This window comes from Trichinella spiralis (genome assembly GCF_000181795.1).
Source record: "Trichinella spiralis strain ISS 195 chromosome Unknown Scfld1, whole genome shotgun sequence".
Taxonomy (NCBI): domain Eukaryota; kingdom Metazoa; phylum Nematoda; class Enoplea; order Trichinellida; family Trichinellidae; genus Trichinella; species Trichinella spiralis.
The window spans coordinates 3,294,150-3,313,473 of NW_003526940.1; the positions used below are offsets into that span (position 1 = coordinate 3,294,150).

At 35.5% G+C, this 19,324-nt stretch overlaps 6 protein-coding genes and 1 non-coding gene across 7 annotated transcripts; 4 read left to right on the forward strand and 3 right to left on the reverse strand.

Moving 5' to 3' along the window:
- Positions 1–130: 130 nt before the first annotated feature.
- Tsp_09145 (hypothetical protein) lies at positions 131–972 on the reverse strand. Its single transcript, XM_003382259.1, has 4 exons — positions 956–972; positions 600–678; positions 484–573; positions 131–292 (listed from the first exon to the last, which is right to left on the reverse strand). Exons 1-4 carry the CDS (start codon positions 970–972, stop codon positions 131–133), a joined length of 348 nt encoding a protein of 115 aa, XP_003382307.1.
- A 101-nt stretch (positions 973–1,073) lies between these two features.
- On the forward strand, positions 1,074–5,171 carry Tsp_09146 (CDP-diacylglycerol--glycerol-3-phosphate 3-phosphatidyltransferase). The gene is made up of 11 exons (XM_003382260.1): positions 1,074–1,095; positions 1,484–1,513; positions 1,732–1,886; positions 2,941–3,066; positions 3,114–3,191; positions 3,247–3,518; positions 3,668–3,861; positions 4,118–4,413; positions 4,569–4,794; positions 4,860–5,019; positions 5,123–5,171. Exons 1-11 carry the CDS (start codon positions 1,074–1,076, stop codon positions 5,169–5,171), a joined length of 1,608 nt encoding a protein of 535 aa, XP_003382308.1.
- A 1,604-nt stretch (positions 5,172–6,775) lies between these two features.
- On the forward strand, positions 6,776–6,848 carry Tsp_09147. The gene has a single exon. It is a non-coding gene; the product is annotated as a tRNA-Lys (tRNA).
- A 290-nt stretch (positions 6,849–7,138) lies between these two features.
- Tsp_09148 (tyrosyl-tRNA synthetase, cytoplasmic) lies at positions 7,139–10,367 on the reverse strand. The gene is made up of 12 exons (XM_003382261.1): positions 10,348–10,367; positions 9,526–9,583; positions 9,278–9,463; positions 8,995–9,170; positions 8,809–8,938; positions 8,670–8,750; positions 8,550–8,601; positions 8,176–8,444; positions 7,996–8,119; positions 7,530–7,815; positions 7,302–7,437; positions 7,139–7,249 (listed from the first exon to the last, which is right to left on the reverse strand). The coding sequence occupies exons 1-12, from the start codon at positions 10,365–10,367 to the stop codon at positions 7,139–7,141; spliced, it is 1,629 nt and encodes a 542-aa protein (XP_003382309.1).
- Positions 10,368–12,158: 1,791 nt separating this feature from the next.
- Positions 12,159–13,531, forward strand: Tsp_09149 (AP-1 complex subunit beta-1). The gene is made up of 2 exons (XM_003382262.1): positions 12,159–12,312; positions 12,639–13,531. The coding sequence occupies exons 1-2, from the start codon at positions 12,159–12,161 to the stop codon at positions 13,529–13,531; spliced, it is 1,047 nt and encodes a 348-aa protein (XP_003382310.1).
- A 526-nt stretch (positions 13,532–14,057) lies between these two features.
- Tsp_09150 (putative integrase core domain protein) lies at positions 14,058–15,799 on the reverse strand. The gene is made up of 2 exons (XM_003382263.1): positions 15,520–15,799; positions 14,058–14,653 (listed from the first exon to the last, which is right to left on the reverse strand). Exons 1-2 carry the CDS (start codon positions 15,797–15,799, stop codon positions 14,058–14,060), a joined length of 876 nt encoding a protein of 291 aa, XP_003382311.1.
- Positions 15,800–16,379: 580 nt separating this feature from the next.
- Positions 16,380–17,250, forward strand: Tsp_09151 (hypothetical protein). The gene is made up of 3 exons (XM_003382264.1): positions 16,380–16,523; positions 16,619–16,909; positions 17,056–17,250. Exons 1-3 carry the CDS (start codon positions 16,380–16,382, stop codon positions 17,248–17,250), a joined length of 630 nt encoding a protein of 209 aa, XP_003382312.1.
- Positions 17,251–19,324: the final 2,074 nt, after the last annotated feature.

Below are 19,324 nucleotides of genomic sequence, written 5' to 3' on the forward strand. Positions count from 1 at the left end.
CGTTGAATAAATAAGCACTGTCCACTTACAAAATAAGATTTTCGAGTTCAACATAAATTACTTTCTTACAATTAGTATTATTATTGCAATCGATTTAGTTGCTACACCAGGAAAGACTACCGTAAACATTTTATAAAAATTTTATCGATTTGTCCTGCTTTGTGTTGCGTTCAGAAGCGAACGTGAGTCGAATTGCGGTTAGATTATGATCATTGTTGATTTGACCTATCGCCGAATAAGAATTACAGTCCACTAGCTCGCAAGCGACAAAGGCTTTGTCGCTAACACTAGGCTTTGTTTAATATCAGTTTTTTTTTGTTTTCCTGAATATTAAATTATGTGTAAAATTCTGAACTATATATTCATACAGAACAAAATTTATGAAGTTGCAGGAATAAAACGATATTTAAAACATGTTCTGGGCCGGTGTATTCTTTCCTACTCGATAGCTATCGTCAAGTTCAAGTGGACTGTATAATTAACCAGCGGTCGACTCGTTTTGAACCGCTGAGTTCTATCTTCGGTTGTATGGTGCCCGCTTAGATCCGCGTTGTCTACCCAACGACTTACAACCTGTAATCTCTAATGATTGCAGTTACGTTTAGCGTCACTTGGATTCCTTCAGGTCTTTCGAATATAAAGACCCACGAAAACCTATCTCGAAAGAGGATACCAATGCTTTATTTAACTATAAATAAACTATGCAAGCAACGGCACACGAAAAAGAATACACAGACTATGACACTAACTAACACAGACTATAACACTAACCACTTTTCTAAAAATATATCTTCTTACTGTCCATTGGTGATACTCAGGTTTTAATATTCGGTTGTAATCTGTACAACAGAATGTTTCCAAAAAATTCTGAAAATTTTTCACGTGATTATTTATCTTTTTTCCATTAAAGCGAGTTTAGCAGTTTTAAATGTTAATAATGCGTTTTTATGAGAACGTTTTACGGCAAGGCATTTCAAAAATGTTTGAAATTTTATATCTTTTGCAAATGAAAATGAAAATAATGAAAAAATTGATTAGAAAGGAGCAATTTAAAAGTATTTTTGGACAAAATTATGGTTTACAAGATTTTGCAAGGTTTCTGTTTGCAAGGATGAACTTACAACAATTTTTTCATAACTAAAACGCTTATAATTCAAATTTTAAATTTTGTGCATTTAGTTCTGAAGGCAGAAAATTTTTTTTATCTGAGAAGTAGCATATATTTTTATTTGGATTCATAATTGAACTTAATTATCCAATAGCTTTGCTGTGAGTTAATTTTTCTTGATTATTGTTTTGTGAGGTCTAATACATTCACACACATGCGCACACCCGATGTATATATAATTAATAATGATTTATATTTCTGTTTGTTAATTTTATAAGATACATACGTACTTAGCATTGTAAATTGTTTTATAAATAATTATCGAAATCGAAGAAATGCTGATATTTTCAGAATTGTTTTTTTCTTTACTTTTAGATAGTCAGTGTTCTGAAGTTGCTATAGGAAGTGATGCGAATACCAAAATTAAGACTGTTGGGTAAGCTGGCCGATAATTTTATTTTAGTACATAGGTATCGTTTATAGTGAATAAGAATGTGAAATGGTTATGGGAAAATCATCCCGAAATTCTCATATCAGGTGTAGCAGCTGTAATGTGTAAGTTATTTCTTAATAAGTGCTGTTTTGTATGAATTTGGGGAATAAATGAGATCTTGAAATTTCAGCTTTTGGCCCTGCTTTATATTTTTTTGTTTACAAACAGTGGTACTTGCGCGGTATTGTATCATGGTATAAATCAACATACACTGTTTGGAGACCAGATAATTCTCATGTAGATTACATGCGAAATCCGAATGACTATCCACCACCTTATTTGACTGTTCGTGATAATTACCGATTTTTTAATGCAGACAAAGACTACGAATGAACGTTATTTTTTTAACCGACAAGTGAAGCTGCTGTTTTTGGTCGAATTTAATTGATTACATATTTAACAGGAACAAAACTATTTGCCCTATCACAATTTTCTTTTGTATGTTGATTGGGAAAACTGACCCTTTGATTCTTTTCAGTTAAAATATTTTTGTTATTAAACGTTTCTGTAGTGGTTTTAATTATGAGTTTTATTTTTGAATTGTCTACTTTGAATAAAAGTGTTTGAGTTCATCTTTATTTTTCCAATTTAATGCAGCTGTCGTTTTTAGTGCTTGTTTATTTGATTTGTTGAATGTTTTTATGCTATGGATATTAGGTTCAATTATGGATCTGATGTTATTAAATATTAGAAGACGTTTTATAAGGTTTATATATTTATTTATTTACTAGATTTTGTATTGCATTTTACTGATTAAATGTTTTGCATGTGAGGAAGAAATTAGAAAAGGATGAACCTTTAAAAATTCGGGTAATCGATGCAAGTGTATTGATGATGACGATGAAAATGTCAATGAAAAGTTACGAAGAAAAAAATATTTTAATTATTCGTTTATTTGCTGAAAACGACTTGAACAAATATAGTTTTGTATCTGTTTCGAAGGGAAATTTTTTCAAGTTGTTGTACTACAAGTGTTTACCATGTTGAACTTTTGCATTATTTTATTATATTACTGGGGAGTGGAATTATATTAATGCGGAAGAGCAATGGATAAATTTGAAAATGTTGCTATGTTAGCCAGTGATAGAAACAAGCTTATTGCTTAATATTAGCACGTAGTAAACAGTTTACTACGTTTCAAAAACTTTTACATTCACTGATACATCATGCGCACATCAACTAAAAATTTTAATCTAAGATATATTTCCTAGGATTACTGAAATTTAACTAAAATTCACTTCTTAAGATATTGAATAGAAGTTTGTCTTATATATACTGTATTTTTAATTTGAACGTACTTTTCAAACGGGTACAGTAAAATATATAAATAATGTTGAAGGTTGTTGCAGCCAAGGAAAAGAGTATGAAGGAAGTAGGTGTTATGGAAAGCATTCCAACGTTTAAAATATGTGGAAATAATGTCAAAATCATCGAAAGTCCTGCTCAATTTTATGAACAATTGATAGTACAGTCTTATTTTGATCTTTTATATTCTGCAAAATAAATTTTTAGGTTTTAGTGTCACAATCTCGCTACAGAGTCACATTATGTTCGCTATACATTGGAACTGGAGAAATGGAAAGAGATTTAGTTATATAAAAGTCATCTAATTGTGAAAGAGCACTGTTTAAATTGTATGCTTTAGATTGCTTCTTTGCGAAAAGCTATGAGTGCGAACGAATCTCTTAAAGTTGACATATTGTTAGACTTCAATCGAGCAAGAAGAGGAAATGAAAATTCATGTACAATGCTTTCAAGCTTAAAACATGACTACGATTATCGAGTAAATGTTGCTTTATTTCATTCACCACTGCTTCGTGGACCTTTGAAGAAACTTTTATCCGAACGAGTGAACGAAATACTTGGTGTGCAACATATGAAAGTTTATCTGTTTGATAACTTTGTCCTTATTAGTGGGTATACTTTATTTTGGTTATTTATATTGTTATTTATAAGTTTTCTAAAGTAATTAACATTCTTACACAAAAACTGAATGATATAATTTTTGAAACTATATTTGTGTTAAAATGCGGAATTAGGATTGTTTAAATTTTTACAAATAAAAGTAGTGCTTACAATAGGGCAAATCTGAGCCATGATTATTTTACAAAAAGACAAGATCGTTACATTTTGATCGAAAGTGCAGATTTGGCGAATTTTTATTTTGATCTCATTCGTGCTGTCTCGGAACTCTCTTTTCAGTTGAATAGTGACAGTGAAGTTATTCTTTCTCCTAGCTGCTGTCATCATCCATTTTCAGGTATGAATTCTGCACTGATAAATTTTTGTTAATATTATTGAAGCAAATTATTTTATGTTCGATGCTGTACTAATGAGCATTTGTTTCTTTTGTAGTATATCGCTTGTTATTATAATGGCCGTTATCTATAAATTCATACTTTTCAAATTAATTTCATTCTTCATTCATCAACTAGTTGTGTGAAGAGTACTGAAATTGAATTTTATGAAAAAAGAGAATTTAATGTTTTAATTAAATTATATATTTTTTATTAAAGGAAGCCGTTCGAGGTATTGTCAATTTTTGAATGCTAAACTACAGGCAGTACTGTCGAAATGGTCGCAGTTGCAATCATTGACCGCTGATGAAGATGAAGATACAATTGTAATGCCCGTTGTTCAGTTTGGTGCAATTGGACTGTTTGCAGATCGAGAGATCATCAATCTAATAATCAATAATCCAAGTTCGAGCGAATTGTTCATGGCTACTGGCTATTTTAATTTAGCGCCATGTTACGTCAATGCATTATTTGAAAGTGAAAAGTCATGCAACTTGATGATCGCTTCTCCTGAAGTGAGTAAATATTTTGAAGACAAAATTGAATTTTGAAATAAAAAGGTAATATTTAATTATTAATTAATAATTATTCGAGTGATAATTATTAAAGAATTTAATGTTAATCAGTTTTTATTTTTTGAATTTTTACTTTTTAATCATTCTTCTTGCAGGCGAATGGATTTCATGGAGCTGAAGGATTTTCAGGCTACGTTCCTGATGTATACAAAAATTTTGCTGAATCATTTTATCGCCGCATGATTAACAAGCAAGTTTTGAACAGATTGCAGCTATTCGAATATAAACGTGATGATTGGACATTTCATGCGAAGGGCATTTGGCTAAAGACATATTCCGATAATAAAGTGAACGCTTCAGTGATAGGATCCACAAATTTTGGTAAATATAATTTGTCACTGCATTCCGTTTTATTGTACATTTTGCAGTTTAATAATTTATTTAAGGTTATCGATCATTGAACCGAGATTTAGAAACACAAATAGTCCTTTTTACAGAAAATGAACAACTGAAAGATCAGCTTACAAAGGAATGTGATATGCTCTTTTATTATTGCTCGGCATTTAAAAGACCTCTTACTACGTATGGCCATCGTCAGGTGCCGTTGTTTGTATCATTTATTAGCAGATGGCTTAGAAGTTTTCTTTGATTTCAAAATGAATTTTTTGAAATTTACTGCATGATTTTATTTTCTTGTTTACGTTAAAAGCTTATGCGGTTGGCTTTCAGCATTTGTGGATTTGGATGTGACAGGGTAGCTGATATTATTGCAAGAAGCAGAGTATAATGAAAATTCTAGTTCTTTATCCAGCCGTCGATGACCATTAACCTATCAACGTACACAACGAACAAGAACACGCCGATTGGTACACGAAGGACAAGACTGTTATACACTCAATCAAACGAATAAAAAAAACAAATATGGGATAAATACTTTACATAAAAATCGGTAGACGGTCTGTGATATTCCTTGCAGTTTTCAGGTAATTGTGTAAGAATATGAAGCAAAAGTGGAGCGTATGAATTGAAGCGGCAAGTATTCACGGTATCGCCGGAACGCACATATTGCCTTGAATTTATTTAATACTGCACGGTTAATAAGCAAATATGTTTATTTTTTAAATTGGAAAGTTGTTTTTTAATTAGTGGGATTAATTCAATGAAAATGCGTATGCATAAAATGTTAATTCAATTTGTGATCATTAGAAAAAATTCCGCGTTGTGGTATAGTGAAGTAAAATACAGCGTTGCTCATAAAAATTACATCCTTATCAAAATCAAATGCATTTGAATTGATCATTTACAGTATCTTATTTTTTAATTAAAATTTATCATTTTGCAAATACAGTCGAACTTGGTTGAGTGAACATGGAATTTGGCAACAATTTTTCCATTAACGTATCCAAAGTTGGAAATTATGCAGAGTAACTGAAAGGAGCAATAACTTCACATTTACAAATAGGTTTAACCCTCATCCGGGTGGCAAATTTTGCACCTTAATTTGGGCACCTGTCTACATATGTAGACACTAGAAGATAATTTGACGAACATATTATTTATTTTATTTAATGCAAGCGCTACACGATATTTTAGTGATTTTATAGCTACTACATATATACAGCACTGTTCCAAGTATCGTTTGCCTACATATGTAGACAGGTGCCCGGATTAGGGTTAATGCGAGAAAATGTCCGTTTATCTTAAGTAAAATGTCAGAAATGTAGGTTTGAATTCTATTTTGTGGTCAGTGTTACTAGCTGATGTTCAATTCAGTCTAGAATTGTCTGAATTATGCTGTATTCGTGAAAGTATGACCGAATTGTCACCAGATCTTTACAGCTTCCTTGTGAGTAACTTCCTTGGAAAAGAGTAGTTGTTTTAACTTCGAACTAGCTCACTTTGTCTGTGATACGCGTGCTTATTTTAATATAGCGATCAATAAACGTTGCAAACTATCAATAGTTGTTATAACTGATGATAAACGTAAAGCGGCCAGGAATGAGTCTATTGTGCATGTAAGGACTATATTTCGAACAGTGAAAACTGTGGAACTCAGCAGAACGATGCATTTAACCTAGTTGTGCACTTATCCATTATTTTACTGTACAGTGAATTTTGTTAGGCCAGAATCTTGTGCACTTAACAAGTTGGATTGCACCAAATTTGTTTTCATTTGAAAATGTTGCAGTTCATTAAAATGAATTTTATTTAAAAAGCATTTGGAAGTGGATGTTATCGAATCTTTTACAAATTAAATAAGTAATTGTTATTTATTCGATTGGGTGAATTGAAGAAATAAAATTTATATATTAGAAATAGGTAAACGTAGCTTCATAACAATTCATGCAGAGACGATTAACAAGCCTGCGTAGCTCAGTCGGTAGAGCGTTAGGCTTTTAACCTAAATGTCCAGGGTTCGACCCCCTGCGCAGGCGTGGCATTTTTACCAACATCTCACAGTTGTTACAGGACATAATGTACGTTTCAAATAAATTTTAAACGCTGTTTTAATATTGAAAAAAAAGTAAAATTCAGACTGATATGTACTGAATTTTTTTAATAAATACATCTTCCTCGGCAATGTCAGGTGTTGACATAAGTGCTACAATGCTAGTTGTTAAACTGATAAGAAATTCCAACCATATCAATAAAAATGCGGACAAAAACACTGTATGTTTGATTTTATGGAATTTATTTTCCATGAAAACAACAGAAAAGCATTCAACTATTTTATGGGTGTCAATAAAAGAGAAGATTTCTTCAATGGTCCTCGATTGGTTTTCAGAATTGAATCTTTCCATATCGGTTCCCCATTGTGTGATGTTCTTAAATCTGCCTAAAATAATAAACTGAACAAAATGAACAAATGAAAAATACAATATGCAAACTTGAATTTTTTCCCAAACTTTTTTCTTTGGATTCAAAACATCGTCAGGGTGGCGTTCAATTCCTTCTGCGTATATCACATCACCGGGACTACTTCCTTCTGGCGGTTCGATCAACTGAACACGTCTAGGAGATTCACTGAAATTACACCAGTCGTAATGTAAAAATAAATAAAATACAGAGAATATTTAATAAAATGGGGGAAAAATAACAAGAAACAATTTTTTCACCTAGATGCGCAAAGAACCATTCCATTTGAAAGAATTCCTCTCAATTTCGCAGGCTTCAAATTGCAAAGCACAACAACAAAACGATCACAAAGATCGTCCAAATGGTAATGCTGAGCTAGACCGCTAACAATTGTCCGAGGTTCATTTTCGCCAACGTCAATCTCTTCCACAAATAAATTTTCCGCTTCCTCATGCTGACGCACACGTACAATTTTACCAACTCTCATATCCAAACGTCCTACTGTCAATTCAGCTTCTTGTTTTTGTTTATTCAATTTTAACTTGCCTTCAAAAAAAAAACAAATAAACAATAATGATAATAATTAATATAACAGAAGTTCAGTTGAAATTCTGTAAAAGGTTACAAGAAAGAGAGAGAAGGAAATAAAGTTGGAAGTTTCAATTCATTCAAAATTAAAAAATGGGCTTCCAATTCGAATATTTCATTCAAATTAAAATTTTATACTTGATGGATATGCAGCTTCGACCAATTTTGCCATTTCAGGTTCGGACATTTTTTCACGAATCGGCGTGAGCATTTTATTAATAAATACAGCTACGGCAGTTTTCAAATCAGCCGGATGCAAAGCCTGATGAAATAATAATAAAAATTAAAATATACAAAAACAAACAAACAAATTCTAACTTTGTCAGCAAAAGATGCGCTGAGGGCAGAAAAATTGGAAAATGCAATATTGCCACCTGCTTGGGCATCGCGTTCAACGGAAAACTCTTCTCCGTGTAGAAGTGGAAAGATGACGTGCTTGCAGAAATCCAAAACAGCATTTTTTTCCAAATTTCCTGGCTCACAAAATGCTTTTTTCAATTTTTTATTCACCGTTTCCGGATCGTCTAGCAAGTCAATTTTCGAATCTTCAATCGAAGCGCTCATTTTATCACAGGTAAGTCCAGGAACTAAAAAATAACAAATACATACTTTATTTTTTTTGATGTGCATATTTTCAACAATTATAAAAATAAATGCGAGAACAATGCAAACATTATCGCAACTTTTCATACCCATTGGATTCATTAAGTGAATTCGTTTGGCATAGCCCAACGATGGTAAATACTAAATCAAATAGCTGTGCAAAACAAAAACAAAGTAAAATATGCAACAAATATTGACTTGATAATTACTTTTTCGGAAAAAGTAAAAATTTTTCTCTGATCAACGCCGCCGAACTGTGCATCAACTTTTAAATACTCTTCGTCTAAAGCCTACGGATATTTCAAAAGAAAAACAACTGTTTTCTTCAATTAAGTCAAAATTATTTACTTGCAAACATGGATACAACAGGCCACTTAATAATGGATACTCAACTTGTTTGACTACTTCAGCACCTGCTTTTTTAGAATCGTGTTGTGTAACCAAACTACTTATTCTGTATACATCCAACGTATATTCCCTTAAAACGAAGCACAATAACAAAACATGATATTAAAATATGAAATTTGAATAAACCTGCTAAGCTGAAATTCTGTACCACGAACAAATTTCAATTTTTCAAGTGGCACGCCAACTGTTTGCAGCAAAAGTTTTATAACAGTTTCGTAATATTGAGTTCTTAATTTCAACAGCTCCCAAGGAGCTTTCATATTGTCCAAATAAGCATGCAAATCCGCAAACAAAATTGTTACCTAAAATACAATTTCCATCTGAAAAAAAATCATGTACCAATGAGAATGAAGTTAGCTGAAAAAACAGGAACGAAGGTACGAAAAATTGAAATAACATTTCGTTAAACCACACCAAATTCATCCCCAGCAATAAAATAAGTGAATACTTCGCAATCTGCTTTTAAAAAATCAGCAATCTTGGACATTGGTACAAAGTAGCCCACGTGTGGCCTACCAGTGGTCGCAGTACCCCAATAAATTTTGACATTTCTTGTTTTCAAAATATCTTTCAGCACTGTTTCGCCCAATACTTCCTAGAACTTTTAATCATAACAACTTCTGCATGAATGGTATGACAAAAAAAGAAAAATCAAACTTGAAGATTTCGTGTAATCAGTTGAAATTTTTCATCTGCTGCAAGTGAAGACATGCTGCTTTAATGAACACTAAACAAAAAAAGGGAAAATGATTTTTTTATTGTACTGTTTTGTAAATACTTTCACACTGCATTTATATCATACAACAGTTGAACGGTACTTTGAAATGCCTTAAAAATGCAGCAAAAAATATAACAAAATAACTTTAATAAACTAAATCCAACATAAATCATAAATTGAAATTATGAAATTAAATCATAAATTACAAATCCATAACAGAATATAAATTTAAAAGAAACATTAAGATGTAAAATGTCAATATCCCAGTATCACAAGCTTGAAAAAACAAACATTAGCACATACTAAATAATACAAAATTTTATAAGTGAATAGAATAAACGGTGACGCTTTCTTTTTTGTATGAAATATAAATGAAATGCAAAAAATAAAAAAGAATATCAAGTTGAATATTTACTGATAACAATGGCTAAGAAAACAAAATTCAAAGTGCTTCATCAATTAAAAATTATATTTTATAAATAAATCAATAATAACAAAAGATACCTGTAATAATGATAGCTAAAAGTTTCAAAACGAATCAATTCCTATGAATTCTAGTTGTCATACAGTAATCAACAGTAGCAAAATGCGAACAATCAGGTTATAATGATGTATTTCAATACAGTTATAATAATTTGAGAACGGTAAATATTTATACAATAATAATCATGTGAAAATATGAAAATGTAAAAAAAATATTCCTTCTTCATGGAGGATTCCGATACCATGCTGTCAGTGTGATTGTGTATTATGTAACGGACGCGGACCGAGCTAACGACATTATTTCTGCAGAAAACGAAGCGGAGGAAAGGTGAAGCTACTGTATGAAGAATTGGACATGAAGATCAGAGGCGGGGTACGATAGTACTTGTTTACGTGTGTGTGTGCGTGTGTGTGTGTGTGTGTGTGTGGCAGTTGGCGAGTTGCCAGATAAGCTTTCGGTATTACATCGTTGTCGGTCCTTGCTTTTGATTGTTAATAAAGAATATACTCATTGTTTGTTGTTTGATTGTCGCAATGCCATCAGGAAAGCGTGAGACAGAAAGGAAAGGAAACGCGCCTAGACATAACTCATCAGATATAAGTCATAATGAGCGGTTGCTTAACCATGTTGAACATTCACTGCGTACAGTCAGTAATAATTATAATTAAACCATGCAAAAAGCATAGAAAATTAAGTTAGTTTTTTTACATTTCAAAGCATTTTTTGATTTATTTAAGTAAATAAATGACTGAGCAATGCAATTTTATATTATAATTATATTAAAAATTATATTATATGTATAATTGCTACATAATACGTGCATACAATTACAACGTATGACTAAGCATGCAAAATTAATTTTGTCGTTGCAAATTTTTGCGCAAAAAGTAATAAAATTATTAGAGCACATTTCACGATCTAATGTGATATTGTACATCACTTTTATGAATAAGATGTCGCTGAATTAAAAATAGAAAATTAATTTTCTCTGCATTAAAGGTATTGATTTAAAGTACTGTATAGTAACAATGATTGAGGACCTCTAGATTAGAAGTTTCATGATTGACTTTTATAAATTTGCCTATATATGCAAATAAAGCATGGAAATTTCAACCAGTAGTTTTAAATTAAATTCACTTTATATTTAATTTGGCTCTTCAATAATCATATCAAAAAAGCAATTGCTATTTATAAATGCTGCTGATGTAATGCTTGATTTAATGCCATGCATTAAATGAAAATAAGTGTTTTCCTTGTTTCATCAAAATCAAAACAATAAATTGCTCATTATAACAGTTTTTAAATATATTAAGCAACATTTGCATGCATATTGAAAATATTGTTTTTGATGATGATTAATTTTTTAAATAAAATCTGTTACATTTTTACTTTAACACAGTGATCCTCAACTTTTTTTTTCATACACTTTTTTCTTCACTGCTTGCCGAACGTCATTGCTTCCTTCTTTGCAGACTGTTTGGCTCATTTAACAACATTTACGTCAATTATTTTCGTAGTGGAGTTTTTCATCTCAATGGACAATAACGTCCAGTAGAATGCCGAGGTCATCCATTCTGAATCTGCAAGTCTGAAGACGGAATTCCCTTCTGAAATCTGAAAATTCCCCACCGGTTGAGAATCCCTGCTTTAACACATAGTTGTTAATTATTTGGTTGTTGCAAATTCATTAAATAAAGATTAATTATTCGTTAATGATTCATAATGTTAATATTTCATTTAATTGAGTTGATTAAAGAAATGCTACAGATGTTAAAATTAAATGAAGCGAAATAAAGATTAAGAGTAAAATGTTGCAAACATCATCGTAAAAGTGCATATAATAAAGTTTATTGATAGAAATAAACAGCTAATCATAAATAAATTTGCTGGAATTGGTGTGAGGTAATTATTAAAATTGATTTTGTTGACATTATTAGTGAACTAAATTTCAATTTTTTTCAAATTTTATTAATAAGGACTTCTGATCATTCATGTTGCAATTATGGTGCAGAATAAATAAAGCAACTAGAAGCAATTGTTGATGATATTCAAAATGAAATTCACAGACAGTAAACAGCAATACATACAATGCATAATAATTCTGACATAGAATCCAACGAATTGCTCGAATTGGAGTATGTCTTTCTACTTTTTGGCATTTTTGCAATAATTACTAACACTCTGTGGGCTATTTTGATGATAAAGAAAAAGGAAAGCAGTCGAATAAAAAGTTATTACATTGGTAAGACACTTGATGAAAAAAGTAATATTTGTCATATTAATCGTACAATTACAAGAAGAGTACTTTAAAAGCTGTTTTGATTGAAAAATATTTAAAATAAACTGTGTAAAGTAAATTTTAATGATGACAACATTTTTTTCTTTAAAATTATTTTTTTAACAATCTATGAAGTCTGTAAATACAGTTTGTTGTGCTTTGAAACGTTAGGAAACATTCCATGCATGATATTATCGAGCAATTCTTTCTGAACTGTTAAAATAATAATACATAATTACTGTAAAACAAAAATTTTAAACAGTTATGATAATCATAACAGCATATTTTAGTAACTTATTTATCAATAGTTGCTCTTGAAAAAACAGTTACTTTTTTGAAAGGTTTCGCCATCTGTGCTGGCGTGAATGCTATCGCAAATGTAATTGAATTTTCAAGAGCGTTGATGTACAGAGAAAGTAAAATTATGGTAACGTCAATTTATTGCATTTTTTACGCAGTGCATCCGACGATGTACATTTTTGCGGATATCGGAATTGTCCAAATCATGTTCTCCATGTCCATCGATTGCTTCGTAACTGTTGCTACGATAAACAATAAACGATGGATCAAGTCATACATCACTTTACAAATTTTAGGTTTCGTCGTTAATTTTTCACTGGTTCTTCTCAGCACTGCATTCATCTGGTACACCGCAATATCCATAAAGGAACCAACTGTCCGAATTACATGCTATCTAAATGAAGTATTGGATTCAAAATGTATCACGTTTTATGCAGTCACCAGTAATTTGTTCAGTTTTATAACTATGATAGTTTTAATATGGACGCTGGTCAAAGTTCAAAGGAAAATTTCTCTTCCTGCCACGTCTAGACTGATGATTCAATTGAAAATTCATTCGAAGAACATTAGAAGTCTTCTAGTTTTGGCGTTTCTTACATCTTTCCTGCTGTTCATTCCATTAATTTTTATGATATTGCATAAAACAGGAAATATTACTCCCAATATGGAAGACATATCTTGGTTATTGCAACTTGCTCTTTACGCACTACACGCGTTTTATCGAATCCTCTCTTCAAACCAAATTATTCACCTGCTGAAAAAGCACTGCAACAACAGAATCAAAATTCTCAATTTATTTTCAAATTTCGCCATCTGCCAAAATAAGAGAAATAGAACTGCTTGTGAACAAGTTCAAAATATTGATAACACTCAAAAGCACTGAATGTCATTTTCGTATACGTATTCATTTCATTTCATTCTTAACGATCCCTTTATAAAAAACATCTTTTCAACAACATATTTTATGCAATCTCTTCTAAATTTCGACAATTCCCGTCTGGTTGGTCTAACCAACAGACTCGGCGTGGTCTCAAATATCTGGTAATAAATATGAGCCATAAACAACACAAAACATTCAAAAGAACCCCTAAAACCAGAGAAAACTGAAACTAACTTTCTCTCTTCTCCAAATATCCCAAGTAGTCTTACTGTGAAAAATAAACTCATACACCCTATTTGTCTTTATTTACATTTGAACTGGAAACTTCATCAACTTAATACAGACCACTAAACTACAAAACAAGACTCAAATTCCATGAAATAATTTTTCAACATGTTTCAGCCTTCCGAGTCATCGACCTCTAGATAACAAACGCACAGAAAACGGCATATTAACGTGCACATTTAGAATACCAAACAAAAGTCAACATTTACATACGATCCTGAAAAAAGAATCGTGGAACACTGGCTCAACGGCCTCCAACAGCTCTGCACCACTCGAGCAACTGATCCGGACGCCATCGAATGCACCAGAAAGAGTGAAGAAATCCTTCTTCGATTCTCGTCAAACCGAGCTCAGTAACGTACCTGCAGTCAGCAGGCCAAAGGCAGTCTCCAAATGCACGCACTGTTAGATGAAATCCCCAAAGTGGAAGATCGAGCGAATTGCTGAAAACTGCTAAGCGGCAACCATCGAAGACAACAACATCTTGACATACTGTGGAACGCACTCCACATCCCAAAATTATCAACATCAACGGTAAATGGTCTTCCCAATCTGCATCTTTGACCATATAAGTGCGGAATAGCTGTAATAAGGTTCGATTTGCCCGCTCGACCAGCCCGTCGCTTTGTGGATGATATGGGGTCGTGCGGGTCTTTTTAATGCCAAAGCTGTTCAGTAGCAGGCGTAATGTCTCACTTTCGAATGTGGCGCCTTGATCTGAATGAAGGACTTCCGGTATGCCAAAGCGGCAGAAGACTACTGTTATGTTACTGCCAAGCCGACTGTCGTCGCCGTCTGATCTTTCATTGGTAGGGCTTCCAGCCACTTTGTGAATGAGTCCTGTAATACTAATAGGTATTTGTTGCCATGGCGAGACATGGGAATTTCCAGTATATCGATGGATACGCGTTCCCAAGGACGTCCGATTGGGAACGGTTATAGTGGCGCTAGCGTAGGGGCAGGCGGTTATGACTGCTGGCATTTGTCGCAAGTACGACAGTATTCTGCGATGTCTTTTGCCATATTTGGTCAGTATGCGACGGATCCGAGTCGTGCCAAAGTTTTGCTGACACCAAAATGACCTGCGGCCGGTGCGTCATGAACCGCGTACAAAAATCACTGTCGCAGAGACGTAGGGATTAAGATGACTTCGGCTGTTTCTGTTGCATATCGTGGTTTAACTGTACGTACAATTACACCATTATTTAAATGCAACTGATGACGTACTTGTCGAAGTCTTCGATGAGCTTCTAGCGTGCTAGGAAAAGGCAAATCATTTTTCAATGCTTCTGCAATAGCGCGTAACGCAGGGCCCCGTTGTTGCTCTTGGCGGATTACATTCATGGGTATATCAGGCTAGATTGCCAGTGCGCAAAGGTTGACTGTGCTTCTGGATAGCGCGTCAGCGTTTCCATTGCTCGATCCTGGGCGGTATTTAATGTCGTAGTCGTACTCCTGTAGACTGAGAGCCCATCTGGCTAGCCGTCCGTCCATTTTTTGCGCTGCGAGCCACTGCAGTGGTGTGTGGTCTGACAGTATGGTAAAAGAACGGCCTAATAAATAATGACGGAAGGTTTTCAAGGCGAAGATGATTGCTAAGCATTCTTTTTCAATAGCGCTGTAGTTTCTTTCGCTTTTCCTCAAACTTCTGCTGGCAAAAGCAATAACTCGACCGCGCTGTTCCAAAATTGCATCCAGGCCCGTACCACTGGCGTCAGTGGTTACCTGGAATGAGTCAGCAAAATTCGGGGCGCACAATGTTGGGGCAGACGTAAGGCAGTTTTTGAGGCAATCAAAGGCTGCCTGGCTGTTCTCTGTCCAGATAAACGGAGCATCGTCTTTCAGTAATTCATACAATGGCGCGGCGATGGTGGCGTAGGATTCCATGAAACGTCGGTAATATGAAGTTAGCCCAAGAAAACGTTTCAGCGACGTTTTATCTGCAGGGACTGCTATGACTTTACAGCGGCGGTTTTTGACGGCCATGGAACTATGCCCTTTGCAGAAAAAACATGTCCCAAGTAGCGAACTTCGCTGACTCCAATTTCGCACTTTGACCCTTTCAGCGTGAGGCCAGCATTGCGCAGTTGTGTAAAGACAGCCTCCAGGTGTGTTCCATGGGTAGTACTATCGGAAGAAAATATAATAATATCATCCAGGTATGCTACAGCAAAGGGAAGGTCTTTTAGCAGAAAATCCATTGCACGCTGGAAGGTGCTCGGAGCCCCAGTGAGGCCAAAAGGCATCCGTGTAAATTGGAACAGACCCATACCTGGTCCTGGCGAGAAAGCTGTTTTCTCTTTATCGTTCACATTGACGGGAATTTGCCAAAATCCACTCTGCATGTCTAAAGTTAAAAATACCGCAGCGCCTCTTACCTTATCGAAAATATCGTCTGGCAGAGGCTAAAGATAGGCGTCCTTTCGTGTTTTCTTGTTCAATTCGCGGTAATCTACACATATCCTCACCTCCAGATTTCTTCGGTGTATACACCGCCGGAGCCATCCGATGGCTATTGCTAGGTTCAATAATGCCTTGTTCGAGCATTTCTTGCAGTTGTTTCTCTATGTCCGCTCGAAAAGCTTCTGGAACACGTCTTGGCGGAACTTTTACCGGTGATCCAACGGTCCAGATTCGATGTTCAATGACGCTGGTTAACCCGGGGGTCGTTCGAAAGATATTTTTGAAGGAAGATACGATGTGTAGCGCCGTCAGGCGCTCGATTCATCCGCACCATTTATTATGTAGAGAGTTTATTATAAACAACGGGATACAAGAAATTATACAAAATAGCTATATTACAAGTGTTCAACAAACCGGGACGCGCACGTCGTATATCTGCTGCCGATGCACCACCTTGACCTATTTATTTTCGCGCCGGTCGCCCTACAAAAGGGTGAACGTGATACGCAGGTGCAATTTCGTCGTCGCCGTCACAGATGTTTTGGTATGTTTCTGCGCAGCTGGGTAGATCCAGATGCTGGGACTGTCGTCTTGAGTTTGGTATGGCACATATGCGAGCCTCGTCGTCGTGGTCAGAATTTTTATTGTCTGATTCATTTCCCACTCCGCATGATTGCGCTGGGTTGTCTGCGAGTATGTGAATTTCGCCAAGTGACGGGCCAAAAATTTTGCGTCCACCTAGATCTATGCAAATGCCATACTTGGTCTTGAAGTCAGTACCTAAGATAACATCAGTGAGTAGAGAGTCCATGACAACGAAATGATGTCGACCATCGAAGGAACCAAGTTGTAATGGTAATGTTACTGAATTCCGGGGATTCACATCTTCACCGGATGCCGTTAGCAAAACAACGTCACAAGCAGAAACATTTTTGTCGCAGTTAGTCAGGGATAGTAGGATTTTGCAGATCAAGCTGATAGTGGAACCAGAGTCGAATAAAATTCTTGCTCTGTATCCACCTGCAACGCTGTAACAGTTGCAAGCAGGACCATTACATTGTGTGGCTCCGACCCAATGTGGCGGGCTTGATGATGGCTGTTGGGGATATCTGAAACTGGGACCTTTCAGTTCTGTGGCCCATGACGGCGGTCCGCTGCGCCTGGGCCGATCCAGTTTAAACGCCTTCCAGAACGGCAATTCCGTGCTAGGTGACCGATTCTTCCGCACCTCCAACAGCGTGGCTGTGACCGTTGCTGTCCGTTTCTTCTTGACGTCGGACAGCAGCGCCATGCGCTTGGTTATGGATGGCAGTTTGATCGATGCGATCAGCCAAGTTGTCAATCTTCCGTTTCATTTCCTCCATTAGGGCTGACATTTCATGTGTTGTGGCCATTGTTTTTGTGTCAAGTTGGCCGTCAACAGACGCCAACAGTTGAGCCCTGTCCACGGCTTCGTCGAGTGATGTTATCTCTGCTCCAGTCATCAGTTGTCGGCTATAATTCTTTGGCAGACCGGAAATGAAACGACGAAGTAATAGCGTTGTATTAGTCATCCTGTCTTCAGTGACGCAAGCGCGGTCCAGCAATAGTTGCAAACGGTGAGCGAAAGATCGCATGCTTTCCCCAGTCATCAAGGTAGCCCTTTGAAATTCATCAAAAGCGACGACCTGGGATGCCTTCGGATTAAGTTTAGACTTCAGAGTACCAATCAACAATTTGTAGTTATTCTTCACCGCGGCGGGGCAATCAAGGAAAATAATAAGAGCATCACCTTTCAGGAAAGTTGGCAGCTTCTTCGCTTTTATAGTATCTGACCAGCCGTTGGCTTCGGCACAAACTTCAAAATGAAGTAACCAATGCTTGAAATCGCCATCTTCGAATGAAATAGGCAAGCTAAGGCCTAACACAGTCGCTTGTACGTTGTCCATCTGGGATTTGTCTGAAGTGGCATCAGCCATGAAGAACGCTCTGCTACCAGACTGTAATGTGGATGATTGAGTTTATTGTAGACTATGACAAGCGGAAGAACAACCGAGAGAGAGAGAGAGTGACAACTACTACTAGGGAGGAGTGGGCCAGTTACAGTACGATGATCACTTGAGGATCATTAGGTGCAGTATCTGAATCATTTATTACAACTATCCAGCTGTAGTAAAACTGCTCCACGAGCGGTTCTACAGAATATCTGACGTGCTGGATTCTCACATCACGAAGATGCTGAAAATGCAATGCAATGTGACCAGTGGACGGGGAGAGCTGTTTCGTCTACACGATGGACTCAACAAACACTTCCTGAAACTCAAGCCCATTTGAGGAGACACTGACAATTCTGTGCCCGGCTTTCGAATTATGCTACCGATACTCGTAGCACAGCTCCTTAAAGATTAGAAAGCTCACCCCCCCCCCTCCCAAGTTCTCCAAAAAACAACCGTTGTCTGAAATCTACCACATTCCTCACAATGTAGGCCGAGTGCACAGACTATCCAGAAGACACCGACGCAAAAAAACAACAGCAAAAGTCCAGTTGTCCAACATGCGCACCCCGGTACAAATACGATTTCAGACAGTGAAGGCTGTTACGCAAGGCACCACGGAAGGCACATGGTGGTCAATTGTCTGTTCGACAGTGCGGTGAAAAGAACCATCATGAAAGAGAATATTGCGAACGCACTAAGCGTCAATGAATCAGGAGGAAACGTCACAGCAAAAGTGATCAGCGGCATCAGTTGCCACCGGACCGTCTCCAGCTAGGGTCCATCGTGGATTAGCTCAATAAAGAGTAACCGTTGCTAAAAAGACGAAAAAACTAATTGAAACACTCACAATCCCTAGGACCTGTAACGACATACAATCGATAACCCTCCCCAAAAACGGATGTAAATCTCTCAATGCAACCAACTACAAAATAAGATTTTCAAGCTCCATCAAATAATATATGTCACAAATGTCGTATTTTTGTGCAGTTAATAAATTACATGTCTTGTTGGTTTTCGACTAATAGTTGCTCATAATTTAAAAATAATTATTAGTCGAATAGATCCCAATGTCTTTTTCGAATGTAATAAAAGCAGGGAACAATACCACATTTTGTTACTGACAGTCAGGCTC